Source organism: Tachysurus fulvidraco, chromosome 12 (assembly GCF_022655615.1).
Source record: "Tachysurus fulvidraco isolate hzauxx_2018 chromosome 12, HZAU_PFXX_2.0, whole genome shotgun sequence".
Taxonomy (NCBI): Eukaryota; Metazoa; Chordata; class Actinopteri; order Siluriformes; family Bagridae; genus Tachysurus; species Tachysurus fulvidraco.
The window spans coordinates 26,237,817-26,255,316 of NC_062529.1; the positions used below are offsets into that span (position 1 = coordinate 26,237,817).

The following is a 17,500-nucleotide window of genomic DNA, read 5'->3' on the forward strand; positions in this document are numbered from 1 at the left end:
CTACACAGCTACTACACACAGCTGTTACTACACACAGCTGTTACTACACACAGCTGCTACTACACACAGCTGCTACTACACACAGCTACTACTACACACAGCTACTACACACAGCTGCTACTACACACAGCTACTACTACACACAGCTGTTACTACACACAGCTGTTACTACACACAGCTGTTACTACACACAGCTGCTACTACACACAGCTACTACTACACAAAGCTACTACACACAGCTACTACACACAGCTGCTACTACACACAGCTACTACTACACACAGCTACTACACACAGCTGCTACTACACACAGCTACTACACACAGCTACTACACACAGCTACTACACACAGCTGCTACTACACACAGCTACTACACACAGCTACTACACACAGCTACTACACACAGCTGCTACTACACACAGCTACTACACACAGCTGCTACTACACACAGCTACTACACACAGCTATCTACACACCATGCTACTACACACAGCTGCTACTACACACAGCTACTACACACAGCTACTACACCCAGCTGCTTCTACACACAAGCTACTACACACAGCTGGACTTAACTACACACAGCTGTCTACTACATACACCAGCTACTACACACAGCTGCTACTACACACAGCTACTACTACACACAGCTGCTACTACACACAGCTAACTACACACAGCTGCTACTACACACAGCTACTACACCAGCTGCCTACTACTACACAGCTACTACACACAGCTGCTACTACACACAGCTACTACACACAGCTGCTACTACACACAGCTGCTACTACACACAGCTACTACTACACACAGCTACTACTACACACAGCTGCTACTACACACAGCTACTACTACACACAGCTGCTACTACACACAGCTACTACACACAGCTGCTACTACACACAGCTGCTACACACAGCTGCTACTACACACAGCTGCTACTACACACAGCTACTACACACAGCTACTACACCCAGCTGCTACTACACACAGCTACTACACACAGCTGCTACTACACACAGCTGCTACTACACACAGCTACTACACACAGCTACTACTACACACAGCTACTACTACACACAGCTGCTACTACACACAGCTACTACTACACACAGCTGCTACTACACACAGCTACTACACACAGCTGCTACTACACACAGCTGCTACACACAGCTGCTACTACACACAGCTGCTACACACACAGTAAGAGTCCTGTATATCTCTCTGACCTTCCTGTGTATCTCAGACTGTGGTGTCGATAAGGAGTCGAGTCTGGACCTGATTAAACTGGACATTTTCCGGACTTTCCCCTCGCTCTTTATATTCCAGAAGGTGAGGAACATCTTGAAGAAACAGAATGAATGCCAGTGTTCTGACCATGAGATGTACTAATCTCTCTCTCTCTCTCTCTGTCTCTCTCTCTCTCTCTCTGTCTGAAGGGTGGGCCGTATCACGATGTTCTACATAATGTCCTGGGTGCATACACCTGTTACAGACCTGATGTAGGATATGTGAGTGTCGGAGAACCTGCTGATCTGCTACATCTTTCTGTCACAGCTTTTTGTGCTGTTGTGACTTACAGCAGCAGAGATAACGTGTGTGTGTGTGTCTGCATGTGTGTGTGTCTCTGTGTGTGTGTGTGTATATGTGTGTGTGTGTGTGTTTCAGGTACAGGGAATGTCCTTCATAGCTGCTGTTCTTATTCTGAACCTCGAGGAAGCCGACGCCTTTATTGCCTTTGCAAACCTCCTCAACAAACCATGTCAAATGGCCTTCTTTAGGGTGGACCATGACCTGGTAACACACACACACACACACACACACACACACAGTATAATCATTAGTGTTAATAACTGGGTTATTAAACATCTCACTGTTGTCTTTAAGATAAATTCTGATATAAATATTTCCTCATTTTGTGTTTAGATGTTGAAGTATTTTGCAGCGTTTGAGGTTTTCTTTGAGGAGAATCTCCCTAAATTATTCCAGCACTTTCAGAGCAACAGTCTGACTCCAGATTTTTACCTCATAGACTGGTAAGTGCTCCTTACACCCTACACCCTACTCCCTACACCCTACTCCCTGCACCTTAATCCCTGCACCCTAATCCCTACTTCCTGCACTTTACTCCCTGCACCCTAATCCCTGCACAATAATTCCTACACCCTTAATCTATAATCCCTATACCAATTCCCTGCTGTCTACACTGAGAGAATCATTATCACTGGTCTGAATGTTCATGTGTTGTCGTGTGTGTGTGTGTGTGCAGGATCTTTACGTTGTACAGTAAGCCGTTGCCACTGGACGTGGCATGTCGTGTGTGGGATTTGTTTTGCCGTGACGGGGAGGAAGCTCTGTTCCGCACAGCCTTGGGAATCCTGCGCCTTTATCAGGACGTCCTGCTGCAGATGGACTTCATCCACAGTGCCCAGTTCCTGTCCCGCCTCCTGCAGAACACCCCAGCACACACACTCTTCACCTGCATCGCTAACACACACATGATCAGCAACAACCGTCGCTGGAACCAGGTACACACTCCAGATCAACAGTCTACAGTTTATAACTCCTAACGCTTTAGTCGGGGAAACCTGCTCCATAATAATGTGTGTGTGTGTGTGTGTGGGGGGGGTAATAATGGGGCTGATTTTCTGCTGCAGGTGTTTTCAGCTCTGATGAAAGATGGACCTAAAGAAGCTGATAAAACAGGAAGTCCTGCGTTAAGAAGCTAACAGCTGACACCTAATGAAGTAGCAGGTTCTGGGAATGTTTAAACACACTGTCGTGTTCAGTATTAACGAGACGGACTGCAGAGCTTCAGCAACTCGTGGAAGATGTTGGGAAGAAATTCAGCAGCAAAAGACATTTCATTTTGTGTGTGTGTGTGTGTGTGTGAGAGAGAGAGGTATTACTGTAAAGTTATCTATGCCAAGTGCCAAATGTTTGTGACTTTAAAGCAAATAACACACACACACACACACACACACTTTAAAGATTAGGTACAAGACTGATTGTCATGTCTGATTGACAGCGTCTCTGAGTCTTGGGGGCGGAGCTTGTTGTATATATGATTATATGACATCATCTATACACGTGTTACATTTTAAAGACACAATACTGGTGTAAGTCTAAAAGCTAAGCAGATTGACGTGGACGCGATCCAGCTAGCCTAGCTAATATTAACTGTCTGATGCGAGCTAGTTAGCACGAGTAACTAAGTAACCGGTGTTGTGATGCAATATGATCAGGTTATCTTAAGCTCCGCCCTCCATGAATCAGGAACTGTCTTTAAACAGCAGCATAGGAAGGAGATGGTGAAAACTTTACGCTAAACATTACTTGAAGACAAGAGACACAAATGACACTTTATTTCCACACAATCTTGTACATAGTGCTGTGTTGCCAAACCGCGCGCCTTTTTTTATTTGCTAGCTATTAATATTAAAATAATTTGAACAAGAAACAACGTTAAACTTCAGCAACGACCAAACGTGTGAAAATGTGTTTAAGCTAATGTTTTTATTTTGTCCGGCCGTGATGGATCGAGATGTAACCATATAACAGCTAACATCGAATCTCTCTCACACACACACACACACACACACACACACACACAAGCTTGCTCCTAATGCAGTAGCATTATCGTGGCCTTTAGACCCAGAGCTGATCTGTGAGGCCAATACACACAAGTGCAATTCGTAAGCTCATACACACACACACACACACACACACACACACCAGCCGTGTGATACACACTAGTGCCAAACCTTATTACTAACACACACACACCAGCTGTGTGATACACACTAGTGCCAAACCTTATATTACGAACACACACACACACACACCAGCTGTGTGATACACACTAGTGCTAAACCTTATATTACGAACACACACACACACACACCAGCTGTGTGATACACACTAGTGCTAAACCTTATATTACGAACACACACACACCAGCTGTGTGATACACACTAGTGCTAAACCTTATATTACGAACACACACACACCAGCTGTGTGATACACACTAGTGCCAAACCTTATATTACGAACACACACACACACACACACACCAGCTGTGTGATACACACTAGTGCCAAACCTTATATTACTAACACACACACACACACACACCAGCTGTGTGATACACACTAATGCCAAACCTTATATTACTAACACACACACCAGCTGTGTGATACACACTAGTGCCAAACCTTATATTACGAACACACACACACACACACACACACACACACCAGCTGTGTGATACACACTAGTGCTAAACCTTATATTACTAACACACACACACACACACTCCTTTTGAAGCTCTTATGTTTTTTTATAACTTTTTTTTAGAGAGAACATTTGCACCTTGACTCTTGTTCCACGCTCATAAAACTGTAAAGGTTCTTCAGTCGTCCTTCTGGAGAACCTTAAATATTTGTAGGCAGGTCCTGGATGGTTGGTTTAGGGATGGAATGTTCCACACTTCTGAAAGTTTACTCTGTTTCTTTGTAGAACTTTACATCATCATCATCTCCGGTCATCCACAGAACCCTTAAAATCAATGAAGAACCCCTTGTTCATTTTTTAACATCTAGAACCTGAACTTCTTGGTACTTGGAGCACTCTAAGGGTTTTTGGCTCGCAGAGATTGGATCTTCTCTGATGGGAAAAACAGGACGTTCTGTTCAAGGGTTCTGTTTAAAACACCAGATAATCACCGTGCTGTAAGGATTCACGGAAGTTCAGAGTAGATCCCTTTAGATCTCTAACGACGTCTTTATTTCTGAGGTCTTAGTTTCCTGAGAGTTCCACTTGGTGGAGAACGGATCGGTCGTAGGGTTCTAGGATTGTTTCGTTGGATAATTAGGAGTTCTCGACTTCCTGGAATGGTTCTATTTTCTGATCCCTTCTCAGTTGGAGGCTTCTGTTAGGGTTCTTAACTCCACTTAGGATCCGTGCTGTTGGATCATTCCATGGTTCTACCTTTCTGATACGGTTCCCTGTGGAACGTTCTCGCAGGAAACACTCGCACGGTTCGGTGTTATTTAAGGGCTCACGATCGGATAAGCGACTTGTTAGCTTCCAGCTAACGGTTCTACTTTCTAATGAACACTCGTTTTTCTGCATCTTTATCATGAACATTTTCCTGGCTTCCTGAAAGGGTTCTACTAGAGAACCGAGTGTAACAGAGGAACCTATCGAAGCCCCGCCCTCTTTTCAGAAAAAAAAGCTTTTTGTTTGAACGAACCGTAGCGTTTTTTTCTCAACCACGTGAGTTTTTTTATTTATTTATTTTTGACTCACCGCTAAATGCCTTTTTTTTGGTTCTTTCATCTGTAGTGTAAGACACATGAGCACAGAGAGCCAATCAGAATACAGCCTGGACGATCCCAAATCTCGTGTCCAGAAAAGCGTACAGAAACTCATCAGACGTGCCGTATCCGGTGGGAGGAGCCTCAGACACCGAGACACGCTCGCTAGCGTAAAGGTTTTTACTAGCTAGCTAATTAGCTGTATGTTGTACTTTATTACGTTAACTTTCTGATCCTACATTTGTGACAGTGATGACATCATCAGGAGGTTGAGATCAGCCAATCACAGACTGACGTGAGACTACAATAATAATAATAATAATAATAATAATGTGAGGTCTCTCTGGACTTTTATGTGATGCTGAGTTTTCACCCCCTTCACCCCCCCCCCCCCCATCATGATCCTTCTAAGAGGAAGAATCCAGAAGCTGCTGACTGCTTTTTAAAATGCACTTCCTGTTTGTCGTGTTTCTAAAAATTTTAACGCATCTTTGACGGTCTGACGGACGTTTTATACCAGATTGTTTTTCGTAGCCCACCGACTTTGATCCACGACCTTTCGGAGTCCCTTAACACACTAACCGCTTCAACACGTCGTCCGAACGACGATCGCTGACGTCACTGACTCGCTTTTTATTTCCTTTTTAAATCTGAACTCATTATTGTACAGGTTTTTTACATACTGTCAGTGTTGTACAAACAACGTGCACCGATTTCTGTAGATTAGAAATGTAAATAGAAGTGAATAACGTTCTCGGCTCGGGGGCTGTGGGGTCTCTCTGGCTAGTGTTTAATTTACAGATTCATGAACATCGAGTTGGGGAAAAAATGAATTTGAAGTTCTGTCGTTATTTTGAGTTGTTAATAAAACATTAGAACATAAAACGGATGTATTGCCTCGTCTTATTTCAGCGTTCGTTACGAGCGGTTACGTTCGTTACGAGCGGTTACGTTCGTTACGAGCGGTTACGTTCGTTACGAGCGGTTACGTTCGTTACGAGCGGTTACGTTCGTTACGAGCGGTTACGTTCGTTACGAGCGGTTACGTTCGTTACGAGCAGATACGCTACGGTTTAAAGACTCACAATCAAAAGCTCTATTTATCACGAACACTTTCTGTCTTAAGTATTGATCGAGTTTAGAAAAGAAACTGGAAAGATTTGTTCGTGAGTCAACAGAGTCGACTCTTTGTGCCGGAGGCGGGAGTAAGTCACACACGTGCAAGTCACAAGTAAGTCTCAAGTCATGAATGTCAAAGTCGAGTCGAGTCTTTTATTGGTATTTGTCAAGCAATTCTCGAGTTTCAAATTTGCGACTTAAGTCTGACTCGAGTCAAGTCGAGTCCCCCATCTCGGTCATTTAACTCAAGTCCGAGTCAAGTCTCAAGTCATGAATGTGGAGTTGAGTCTTTTTTTAATATTTGTCAAGCAAGTCTCAAATTTGCGACTCAAGTCTGACTCGAGTCAACTCATATGACTCGAGTCCCCATCTCTGCTTTTTGGTGAGTCGGATGATCCGACTCGCTGGAAGAAGCCGAAGTCGGTCACAGAGTGTCAGTACTGCAGCTTTGTGTAACTAAATGATTTATTTTGAGAGAAATGAACAAGAAGAAACAACTGATCATGAAAATTCAGCTACAAATGAACTTTACGCTTGGAATCTAAATGTAAACTGTAGCTGAATTGTTTAGATGAATCGGTTTAGCGGGTGGTGGGATGTGGGTGGTGGGATGCAGGTGGTGGATGGTGGGATGTGGGAGGTGGATGGTGGGAGGTGGGATGCGGGATGTGGATGGTGGGAGGTGGATGGTGGGATGCGGGTGGTGGGAGGTGGATGGTGGGATGCGGGAGGTGGAAGGTGGAAGGTGGGATGCGGGTGGTGGGTGGTGGTTGGTGGGATGCGGGTGGTGGATGGTGGGATGTGGGATGCGGGTGGTGGGATGCGGGTGGTGGGATGTGGGAGGTGGATGGTGGGATGCGGGTGGTGGGATGTGGGAGGTGGATAGTGGGATGCGGGTGGTGGGATGTGGGTGGTGGGATGCAGGTGGTGGATGGTGGGATGTGGGAGGTGGATGGTGGGAGGTGGGATGCGGGATGTGGATGGTGGGAGGTGGATTGTGGGATGCGGGTGGTGGATGGTGGGATGCGGGATGCGGGTGGTGGTATGTGGGAGGTGGTTGGTGGGTTGAGGGGGGTGGTTGGTGGGAGGCGGGTGGTGGTTGGGGGGATGTGGGTGGCGGGTGGTGGGATGTGGATGGTGGGATGCGGGTGGTGCTGATATGATCCCGATTCTGTGATAAACCTGTAGCAGGTGTTGGAGAGCCGTGGGGTCGTGTCTTTAACACTAAAGCTGCTTTATTTGCAGTGATGACAAAACAGTTTCTTTCATCAAAGACAATAAGTTTTGGCACCCTTTTGTAAGCGTTACGTTTGTCCTGTATGACGAGTTAATATGTCGGCCCTGACACGGTGAGGAGTGACACTCGCTAATTCTTCTTAGTCTTTTTCTTATTATCTTTCTTTTTTTCCTTCTTCTTTTTCTCTTTCTTTTCTTCTTTTTGCCGCTCTTACTCGACTGGCCGTCGTCATCGTTCCTGTCTTTCGTCTCCTGGACTCTGGACTCGTCCTTGGTCCCGTGAGGGCTGTGAGCGTCTTCTCTCGGTCTTTTCCTCTCCGTGTTAATCTCCTGGTCTCGGTGCCTCTTCTTGTCTTCGAGCTGCTGATCCTGTGACATGGTGGAGAGGTGTGAGATGTTGAGGTTATAAAGAGGTTATAAAGCAGGTTATAAAGAGGTTATAGAGTATTTGATTAAATTAGCAGATAATAAGTTACCTTATTAAATAACCTCCTTTTTTCCATCCAAGTAGTGTTGATAAATACTTTTTACAAATATAAACTTTTTAATCTCTTGTGTATCAAACCATCGAGTCAATCCCAAAAAAAGAGTCGATTCTCTGATTCACTTGAGTCAACTTTAACGCTCTGGAGCGTTTTGACAAAATTGAGTTTTTAGAGTAAATTCTTTTTTAATGTTTACAAGTTTCATGTTGATTCTAAAGCTTTAGCTCAGGAAGGTGCACACAGTATGGAGGACGTGTCCAGGCCTAAGGACTAATGAAGCAATCGAGCACGAGCGTGGTGTAGAGACGGGATCTCTGGGTACGGGGATTTACATAAACCACAAACATGATGAACCGCAAACATGATGTATGGAACTGAAAATTAAGCATAAGTTAAGTGAGGAATTCTTCTATTGCCCCTTTACCCCTGAGGCAGTTTGAGTGCAGGTTCGGAGCCTAATTTAGAACCAGTTCTTTCTGTTTCGACCGCCAAAGCACCGGCTCTGAACCAGGAAAAGTGGTTCTTATGTAGCACCAAAACGTCGCTGGCCTAGACTTAAGAACCGCTTGTGGGCGGGGCTGTGGGCGGGGCTACTGTTAGCACATTTGATAATGTACCTTAAGTATACTAATGTTTAATACACTTTTACTTTACCGCGATACGATACATTATCAGCACACATGATAGTAGGTAGCTACATGCTAAGGCTAACTTTTTTCTGTGTTAATGATAAAATAACGTTAAGTACTTTCTCCATCACAACCTCCGTTTATACAGATTACACGGAGCCGCACGTACACGTCGGATTCGCCGCGTTTGGGTGTTAATGTAGGTTCACAAAGCCATGAGCATTAACAGTAAAGTAACATCCACCATTGTTGTTGTTGTGTTTGTCGCTGCTGCGCTAACGTCGCTGTGTAACGTGACACGTATACAGTGACGTCACACTCGGTGCTGTGATGCTCTCTGACCGACGGAAAGGCAAACCGGTTCTTAGAAGGTTCTCCAGTGGAACCGACTCTGAACCAGCACCAGCACTCGCTCTGAACCAGCACCCGGTTCTTTCTGGTGGAAAAGGGGTATAAGTAGATGTAAACCTTGGATTATAAGCCCCGCCCCCAAAGGAGCCCAATCCGGTCCAGGCTCGAATATTCGGACAAAACATGAAACATCATCAAAGGACCAAAATACGATTAATTCACCAAATCCAACCCTGAAAGCTGTAAAACCAGATGAAGGTAACACAGAACCCTGATGTCTGAGTGTGTAGTGTGTTGACCTGGTGTGTGTTGGTGTGTTTGTGTCCCTCAGCACTGCTCAGGTCCCCGAGGAACTCCTCGCAGCGCTGACAGAAGAAACCGATGACGGGGATCAGATCACCTGAACCTGCGGTGAGAGAGACATCAGTGTTCAGAGGAACATCCTGCTGCACACTGCAGGGTTCTGTGTAAAGCCTGAGTACCTTCATGCTTCAGCAGATCCTCCAGCTCCTTCACCAGGTACTCCTTCCTCTTCTTCTGGATCTGTTTCTCTCTCCGCTCCTTCTCCTTCTCTCTCTCCATCTCCTCACTCTGCTAGCAGACACCAAACTCTGCATCAATGTCAACGCTCTTTATTTATTTATTTATTTATTTATTTATTTATTTATTCATTCCCCTGTTACCTCTCTGTGGTCAGACTCTCGACATGAATGGCTGCTTTCAGATCGATTACTCCGACTGTCCTCAGACTTCTGCACTGCACACACACCATCAACATAAACCATAATTATTATACACACACATACTGCTGTCTGATCTCACACCCTGATCCTGCTGTCTGATCTCACACCCTGATACTGCTGTCTGATCTCACACCCTGATCCTGCTGTCTGATCTCACACCCTGATCCTGCTGTCTGATCTCACACCCTGATCCTGCTGTCTGATCTCACACCCTGATCCTGCTGTCTGATCTCACACCCTGATCCTGCTGTCTGATCTCACACCCTGATCCTGCTGTCTGATCTCACACCCTGATCCTGCTGTCTAATCTCACACCCTGATCCTGCTGTCTGATCACACACTCTGATACTGCCGTCTGATCTCACACCCTCATCCGGCCGTCTGATCTCACACCCTCATCCTGCTGTCTGATCTCACACTCTAATACTGCTGTCTGATCTCACACTCTAATCCTGCTGTCTGATCTCACACCCTCATCCTGCTGTCTGATCTCACACCCTAATCCTGCTGTCTGATCTCACACCCTAATCCTACTGTCTGATCTCACACCCTAATCCTGCTGTCTGATCTCACACCCTAATCCTGCTGTCTGATCTCACACCCTAATCCTACTGTCTGATCTCACACCTAATCCTGCTGTCTGATCTCACTCTCTAATCCCACGCTGTCTATACTGCAGTATTACAGATCAGATATCGGTGTCTAATCTAGATATTGTGTTGATATCCGGTTTCTTGATCTTTAATATATTTTTTAGCTCTTATTTAGAAGTCTGATTGATTGCTCATGCTGTCTGGTATCTGATCTAAACATCTGATTATTCCTGCATTATGATGTGTGATGTTTTGGGATCTGCTTTTTAAAGCTATCCCTTTAAACCCTTTTATCCCTTTAATACACTTTTCCAGCTCTCATGTCAAGGTCTGATCTATCATACCTTCAGCGTACTATTACAGATCAGACATTGGTGTCTGATCTAATTTTTACATATTTCGTGAATTATTACAGGCGTGGATTTTGTGCCTGACCTAATCGTTGTACTTTTACTGTATAATTATATCGAGGTCTGATTGATATTGGTGTCTGATCTATCTTCGATAGCTCTGGAATTATTATAGGCATGATGATGTCTGATCTAGTTCTAAAGCATTTAGCACTCTGTCTGTTATCAAAATCCAATCTGATCTTAGACTATTAGTGTATTGTTACAGGTCTAATAATTATGTCTGATCTAGCTCTGATATCTTTAGTGCAGTACAGGTTTCAAGGTGTCTGATCTAGATCTGTTATTGATGTCTCATGTAAATTTAATGCCTTACTAAAGGTCTATTTGTGTGTCTGATCTAGCTCTAATTAGCACGTTACTATTGGTATGCCTGATCTTACTAACCTATGTTTTATGTCTGATGATGTCTGATCTATCTCTGGTACCTTTATTGCGGTTCAGCAGTGTCTCCAGTGTCGCTCTGAGAGTCTGTTTCGAGCTCACGCCTCTCTGCTCCTCTTGCTTCTGCTTCAGTCTGGTGACCATCTTGCTGATGTCGGACTGGTTCAGGTTCAACCCGATGGTCTTCAGCAGGTTCTTCACCTTCTCGCACTCCTCTGCTGAGACGTCTGGGGTCAAGCGTTGTCTGGGGATCACGCTCTGTCCCCTGGGCTCCTGGAGGACGGGAGGTTTGGAGATACATGGAGACGAGATCGGATTTTCAGCATGTCTGGTTTGAGCGAGCGGGACGGTGACGGCTTGGGGCTTCTTCCTCCCGTCATCTTCTCCGTAGAGGAACTCCTCCTCGTCCTCGATGCTGGAGAAGATGCATTTATTCGGGAAAGTTCCCATCTTTTGTCCCGGATCGTTCCAGGGTAAGATCCAATTTAAGGTGCTGTCATTTCCGGACACTCTCTCGTGAGGAAGTACGGAGTTTGGGTTGGAGTAACCGGCTCGCTCGGGGTCGCAGGACTTCTTCAGAAAGTCTGGAAATTTCTGTGAAGGTGCAGCTTCCTGCTTCAGCCTCATGTCTTCATGGGTCTAAGAAAAGATACAAAAACATTTCTCCATCATTACACTATTACATAAAAGATGTGAACTTCAGAACAAACTGCTTCTAGCTGGAGAACATGACCAAACATCTGGGTTACAGCTGCAGGATGTTCAACAGTTTGTTCTGCTTCTAATCCAGTTGTAAATGAGGAGGATGGAGGATGAGGAGGAGTCTTTATAAGACCTGTGAGTGATTATAATACCTGGTTGAAGGTGTTCTTCACCACAGTGAGGTGATTCTCCAGCTCTTTGCTCTGTAGGACCTGTTTCAGGTTCTGGAAGAGGTCAGGTACTCTACTAACAGATGGAGTTGCTGTGTCTTTAATGCTGCGCTGAGATTCTTTATGGAACCGAGGCTGGCTTTTACTCCTGGCTAAGCTCCGCCCCCGGCTGCGGCTACGACTGCGAGGCCGGCTCTTTGCTCTGGTGCGGCTTTTACCCCGACTCCTGCTCCTGCTCCTGCTCCGAGCTCGGCTCCTTCCCCGACTGCGAGCTCTGCTCTTTCCTCGACTCCGCCCCAGGCTCCTCCCTTGACTCCGGCTCCTGCTCTTACTCCGGCTCCGCCCTCTCGAGTGCTTCTCCGACCCATGTCTCTCGGCTTCGGCGTCTGCATTCTGCCGCCTCGTGACTTTGTCTCCCGATTCGCCGGAAGGTTTGACCCAATCTTTAGCTTCCAGCATGCGCAGGAATTCCTCAGCTTTCTTTCTGAGGATGAGAAGAAACACCAAAGTACAATAAGTTTAATATTCATAAGATACATAGACCCATGTGTGTCAGTCTCAGTGCAGGAGGCGTGGCCTCTGTGTGTGTCAGTCTCAGTGCAGGAGGCGTGGCCTCTGTGTGTGTCAGTCTCAGTGCAGGAGGCGTGGCCTCTGTGTGTCAGTCTCAGTGCAGGAGGCGTGGCCTCTGTGTGTGTCAGTCTCAGTGCAGGAGGCGTGGCCTCTGTGTGTGTCAGTCTCAGTGCAGGAGGCGTGGCCCCTGTGTGTGTCAGTCTCAGTGCAGGAGGCGTGGCCTCTGTGTGTGTCAGTCTCAGTGCAGGAGGCGTGGCCTCTGTGTGTGTCAGTCTCAGTGCAGGAGGCGTGGCCTCTGTGTGTCAGTCTCAGTGCAGGAGGCGTGGCCTCTGTGTGTGTCAGTCTCAGTGCAGGAGGCGTGGCCTCTGTGTGTGTCAGTCTCAGTGCAGGAGGCGTGGCCTCTGTGTGTCAGTCTCAGTGCAGGAGGCGTGGCCTCTGTGTGTCAGTCTCGGTGCAGGAGGCGTGGCCTCTGTGTGTCAGTCTCAGTGCAGGAGGCGTGGCCTCTGTGTGTCAGTCTCAGTGCAGGAGGCGTGGCCTCTGTGTGTGTGTAAACTTTACTCACTTCACCTCCAGATTTTGCAGCTCGTCCTGTTGAAGTGACCATACTGCAGAAAACTGTGCTGGAGGAGCTGCTGGCTGCACGCACACACACACACACACACACACACACACACACACACACACACACACACACACACACAAACACACAGTACTGTGATACTGATGCACGATAAGCGTGTGGTAATTATTTATCCCTTCTCCAGAGTGACCTACATTTTTTATTTCAATTTATACAACTAAGCAGTTGAAGGTTATGGGTTTTGCTCAGGGGCCCAGCAGCTTAGTGGACCTGGGATTCGAACCCAGTAGTCCTACACTTTAACCACTTCTCTATCTACACTGAACACACAGTACGTACACTGAACACACAGTACCTACACTGAACACACAGTACCTACACTGAACACACAGTACCTACACTGAACACACAGTACCTACACTGAACACACAGTATCTACACTGAACACACAGTATCTACACTGAACACACAGTACCTACACTGAACACACAGTACCTACACTGAACACACAGTATCTACAGTATCTACACTGAACACACAGTATCTACAGTATCTACACTGAACACACAGTACCTACACTGAACACACAGTATCTACACTGAACACACAGTACCTACACTGAACACACAGTACCTACACTGAACACACAGTACCTACACTGAACACACAGTATCTACAGTATCTACACTGAACACACAGTACCTACACTGAACACACAGTATCTACACTGAACACACAGTATCTACACTGAACACACAGTACCTACACTGAACACACAGTACCTACACTGAACACACAGTATCTACACTGAACACACAGTATCTACAGTATCTACACTGAACACACAGTACCTACACTGAACACACAGTATCTACAGTATCTACACTGAACACACAGTACCTACACTGAACACACAGTATCTACACTGAACACACAGTATCTACACTGAACACACAGTACCTACACTGAACACACAGTATCTACACTGAACACACAGTATCTACAGTATCTACACTGAACACACAGTACCTACACTGAACACACAGTATCTACAGTATCTACACTGAACACACAGTATCTACACTGAACACACAATATCTACACTGAACACACAGTATCTACAGTACCTACACTGAACACACTGAACACACAATATCTACACTGAACGTACACTGGTCACCGCTGTTTCTGTTTATTGTCTCGTGTGTATTGTCTTGTAATTGTTTGTCCTGCACTGTCTTTTGTCCTGCACTGTCTTATCTTGTTTGTCTTGTCCTGCACTGTGTACACCAGGTTACACAGACACACTTTATGTATCTAGGACACTAAGTCCTTATAGCTCAGTGTGTGTTATGTAACACACTGATCCTGGGGAAATGTTGTCTTATGTCACTGTGTACTTTAACAGTTATATATGGTGTAATGACGACAAAAGCTTCCTGACTTGACCACCCCACCCCACCCCACCCCAAACTACCCCACCCCACCCCACCTCACCCCACCTCACCCCACCTCACCCCACCCCACCTCACCCCACCCCACCTCACCTCACCTCACCCCACCCCACCCCACCCCTACCCACCACACCCCACCCCACCTCACCTCACCCCACCCCACCCCACCCCACCCCACCTCACCCCACCCCACCCCACCCCACCCCACCTCACCCCACCTCACCCCACCCCACCTCACCCCACCCCACCCCACCCCACCTCACCTCACCTCACCCCACCCCACCTCACCTCACCTCACTAAACTTGTTTATGAGACTCACCTGGTAAGTCAGGTCGGTGTTGAAGCTCTGGTAACCCGGAGGAGGAACAGATGTGGTGTAAGACACAGGGTTGGGGAAGTGTGTGTTGTAAGTGTGTGTGTTAAACGGTCCTGTAAAGTGAGCAGCGTCACTGGGAGCAGCTGGAGGTCCAAACCGGGGAGGAGGAACAGAATCCCGCTGGTAGTCCGGGTTCAGCCTGCGGTGCATTGTTACTGCTCTTATATCAACACTAACACATCAGTCACACTACACAACTACACAACTACACAATAACGCATCAGTCACACTACACAACTACACATCAGTCACACTACACAACTACACATCAGTCACACTACACAACTACACAACTACACACCAGTCACACTACACAACACAATAACGCATCAGTCACACAACACAATAACACAGTCACACTACACAACAACACAATAACGCATCAGTCACACTACATAACAACACAATAACACGTCATTCAAACTACACAATAACGCATCAGACACAGCTACACAAAGGTGTGTGTGTATAACACACAATAACAGAACACAACGCAGTCACACAAAAGTGTGTGTATAAGGCAGAGTCACACAACACAAACAAACAGCATCTATACACAAGTCTGCACACTTTAGGACCCCGGGCTTTGGTTGCTATCGTTTTCGCCTGATTTAAAAACAACGCAGATATCGGTACAGATGATTAATTACGTGTTAAAATTTTAATACAATAAATATTGTTCTTAGTAACATTTAACTTTGATTTGTAAAGTAATACTGATTAAACTATGTGGTTAATAATGCGGTGATGTTTATAATGACGTTTAATTACACATTTCTTCTATAATTACTAACTAATAATTACTAAGATGTGAAATAAAGCTATATATTAAAATTATATAAATATAAAAATATTATCCCAGTTAATGCTCTGTAATTGTGACATGTTTTAAACGTTACCCAAATAATCAGGCATGTTTTTATCTACCTAACGTTCCGGGTCCTAACAGGATGTACACACACATACGGACCCGTCCGTAGCCGTCCATTCATATGCCTGTATAAAACGTTTTATTTCTCTCTTTTTACTTGTGTTTTTGCAGACGGTGACTTTGTGTTCCAGCCTTTATTACTGAAGTCTATGGACATAAACAAACAGTTATATGACGGATCTCTACATTGTGTCACTTTAATTTGTGTGCACATTTGTGGACACCTAAGGACACATTAGGACCCCTGTCCTGCCAACCGAGCATATGATGCAGCTTCGGCGTTAGTGACGGTTTGTTTATTATCTCTGTATTTAAGCCGAAATAAAGGGGTTTCTGCATGGAGACTGACATTCTGGACTCTCTGGAGGATTTGGGGTACGTAACTGTGTGTGTGTGTGTGTGTGTGTGTGTGTGTGTGTGTGTGTGTGTGTGTGTGTGTGTGTGTGTGAGAGAGAGAGAGAGAGTGAGAGAGAGAGAGAGAGAGAGAGAGTGCAGGGTGTGTGTGTGTGTGTGTGTGTGCAGGGTGTGTGTGTGTGTGTGTGTGTGTGAGTGAGTGCAGGGGGTGTGTTTGTGTGTAGGGTGTGTGAGTGCATTGTGTGTGTGTGTGTGTGTGTGAGAGAGAGAGAGAGTGCAGGGTGTGTGAATGCAGGGTGTGTGAGTGCAGGGTGTGTGTGTGTGTGTGTGTGTGAGTGAGTGCAGGGTGTGTGTGTGAGAGAGAGAGAGTGCAGGGTGGGTGAGTGCAGGGTGTGTGTGTGAGAGAGAGAGAGTGCAGGGTGGGTGAGTGCAGGGTGTGTGTGTGAGTGCAGGGTGTGTGTGTGTGTGCAGGGTGTTTGTGTGTGTGTGTGAGAGTGCAGGGTGGGTGGGTGTGTGTGTGAGAGAGAGTGCAGGGTGTGTGAGAGAGAGTGCAGGGTGTGTGTGTGAGTGCAGTGTGTGTGTGCAGGGTGGGTGATCTTTGCCTCGTCATGCTATTTAAACACCTGTACACACAGTGAGATAAAGATTAGAGAGAGAGAGAGATAAAGAGAGAGAGATAAAGAGAGAGATAAAGAGAGAGATAAAGAGAGATAAGTATCAAAAATCAGGTTAATTTAATTCATTTAATAGTTTTATTTCTGTAGAGTTTGTAACCATGGACACTGTCACACAGCAGACGTACAGAAATATTAAAAGGTTAAATGTATAAATGTATTTTTAATGTGTGCGCGGGGTGAGTGTGCGCGGGGTGAGTGTGCGCGGGGTGAGTGTGCGCGGGGTGAGTGTGCGCGGGGTGAGTGTGCGCGGGGTGAGTGTGCGCGGGGTGAGTGTGCGCGGGGTGAGTGTGCGCGGGGTGAGTGTGCGCGGGGTGAGTGTGCAGTGAAGGAAAATCTTCCTGAGACAATATGAGGGAGGAACCAGTGAAAAGGGAACCTCATCCTCATTGGTGACACCAGGGAGTGGGATTATA

The 17,500-nt window shown here is 46.0% G+C and overlaps 3 protein-coding genes across 3 annotated transcripts in view; 2 read left to right on the forward strand and 1 right to left on the reverse strand.

Moving 5' to 3' along the window:
• The window catches only part of tbc1d12a (TBC1 domain family, member 12a), a 15,316-nt gene extending 11,837 nt beyond the window's left edge, over positions 1 to 3,479 (forward strand). The window contains exons 8-13 of the mRNA XM_047821650.1: positions 1,251 to 1,336; positions 1,444 to 1,515; positions 1,673 to 1,801; positions 1,931 to 2,040; positions 2,274 to 2,532; positions 2,662 to 3,479. Coding sequence (XP_047677606.1) covers positions 1,251 to 1,336; positions 1,444 to 1,515; positions 1,673 to 1,801; positions 1,931 to 2,040; positions 2,274 to 2,532; positions 2,662 to 2,733 — 728 coding nt within the window. The 3' untranslated portion in view covers positions 2,734 to 3,479. The remainder of the gene's footprint in view (positions 1 to 1,250; positions 1,337 to 1,443; positions 1,516 to 1,672; positions 1,802 to 1,930; positions 2,041 to 2,273; positions 2,533 to 2,661) is intronic.
• Positions 3,480 to 7,008: 3,529 nt separating this feature from the next.
• si:ch211-195b21.5 (bromodomain-containing protein 4) lies at positions 7,009 to 15,396 on the reverse strand. The gene is made up of 9 exons (XM_047821139.1): positions 15,069 to 15,396; positions 13,277 to 13,350; positions 12,127 to 12,628; positions 11,317 to 11,911; positions 9,826 to 9,899; positions 9,625 to 9,736; positions 9,442 to 9,548; positions 7,858 to 8,046; positions 7,009 to 7,623 (listed from the first exon to the last, which is right to left on the reverse strand). Exons 1-9 carry the CDS (start codon positions 15,273 to 15,275, stop codon positions 7,009 to 7,011), a joined length of 2,475 nt encoding a protein of 824 aa, XP_047677095.1. The 5' UTR covers positions 15,276 to 15,396.
• A 721-nt stretch (positions 15,397 to 16,117) lies between these two features.
• The window catches only part of fam98a (family with sequence similarity 98 member A), a 10,441-nt gene continuing 9,058 nt past the window's right edge, over positions 16,118 to 17,500 (forward strand). The window contains exon 1 of the mRNA XM_047821659.1: positions 16,118 to 16,431. Within this exon, the coding sequence (XP_047677615.1) occupies positions 16,394 to 16,431 (38 nt within the window). The 5' untranslated portion in view covers positions 16,118 to 16,393. The remainder of the gene's footprint in view (positions 16,432 to 17,500) is intronic.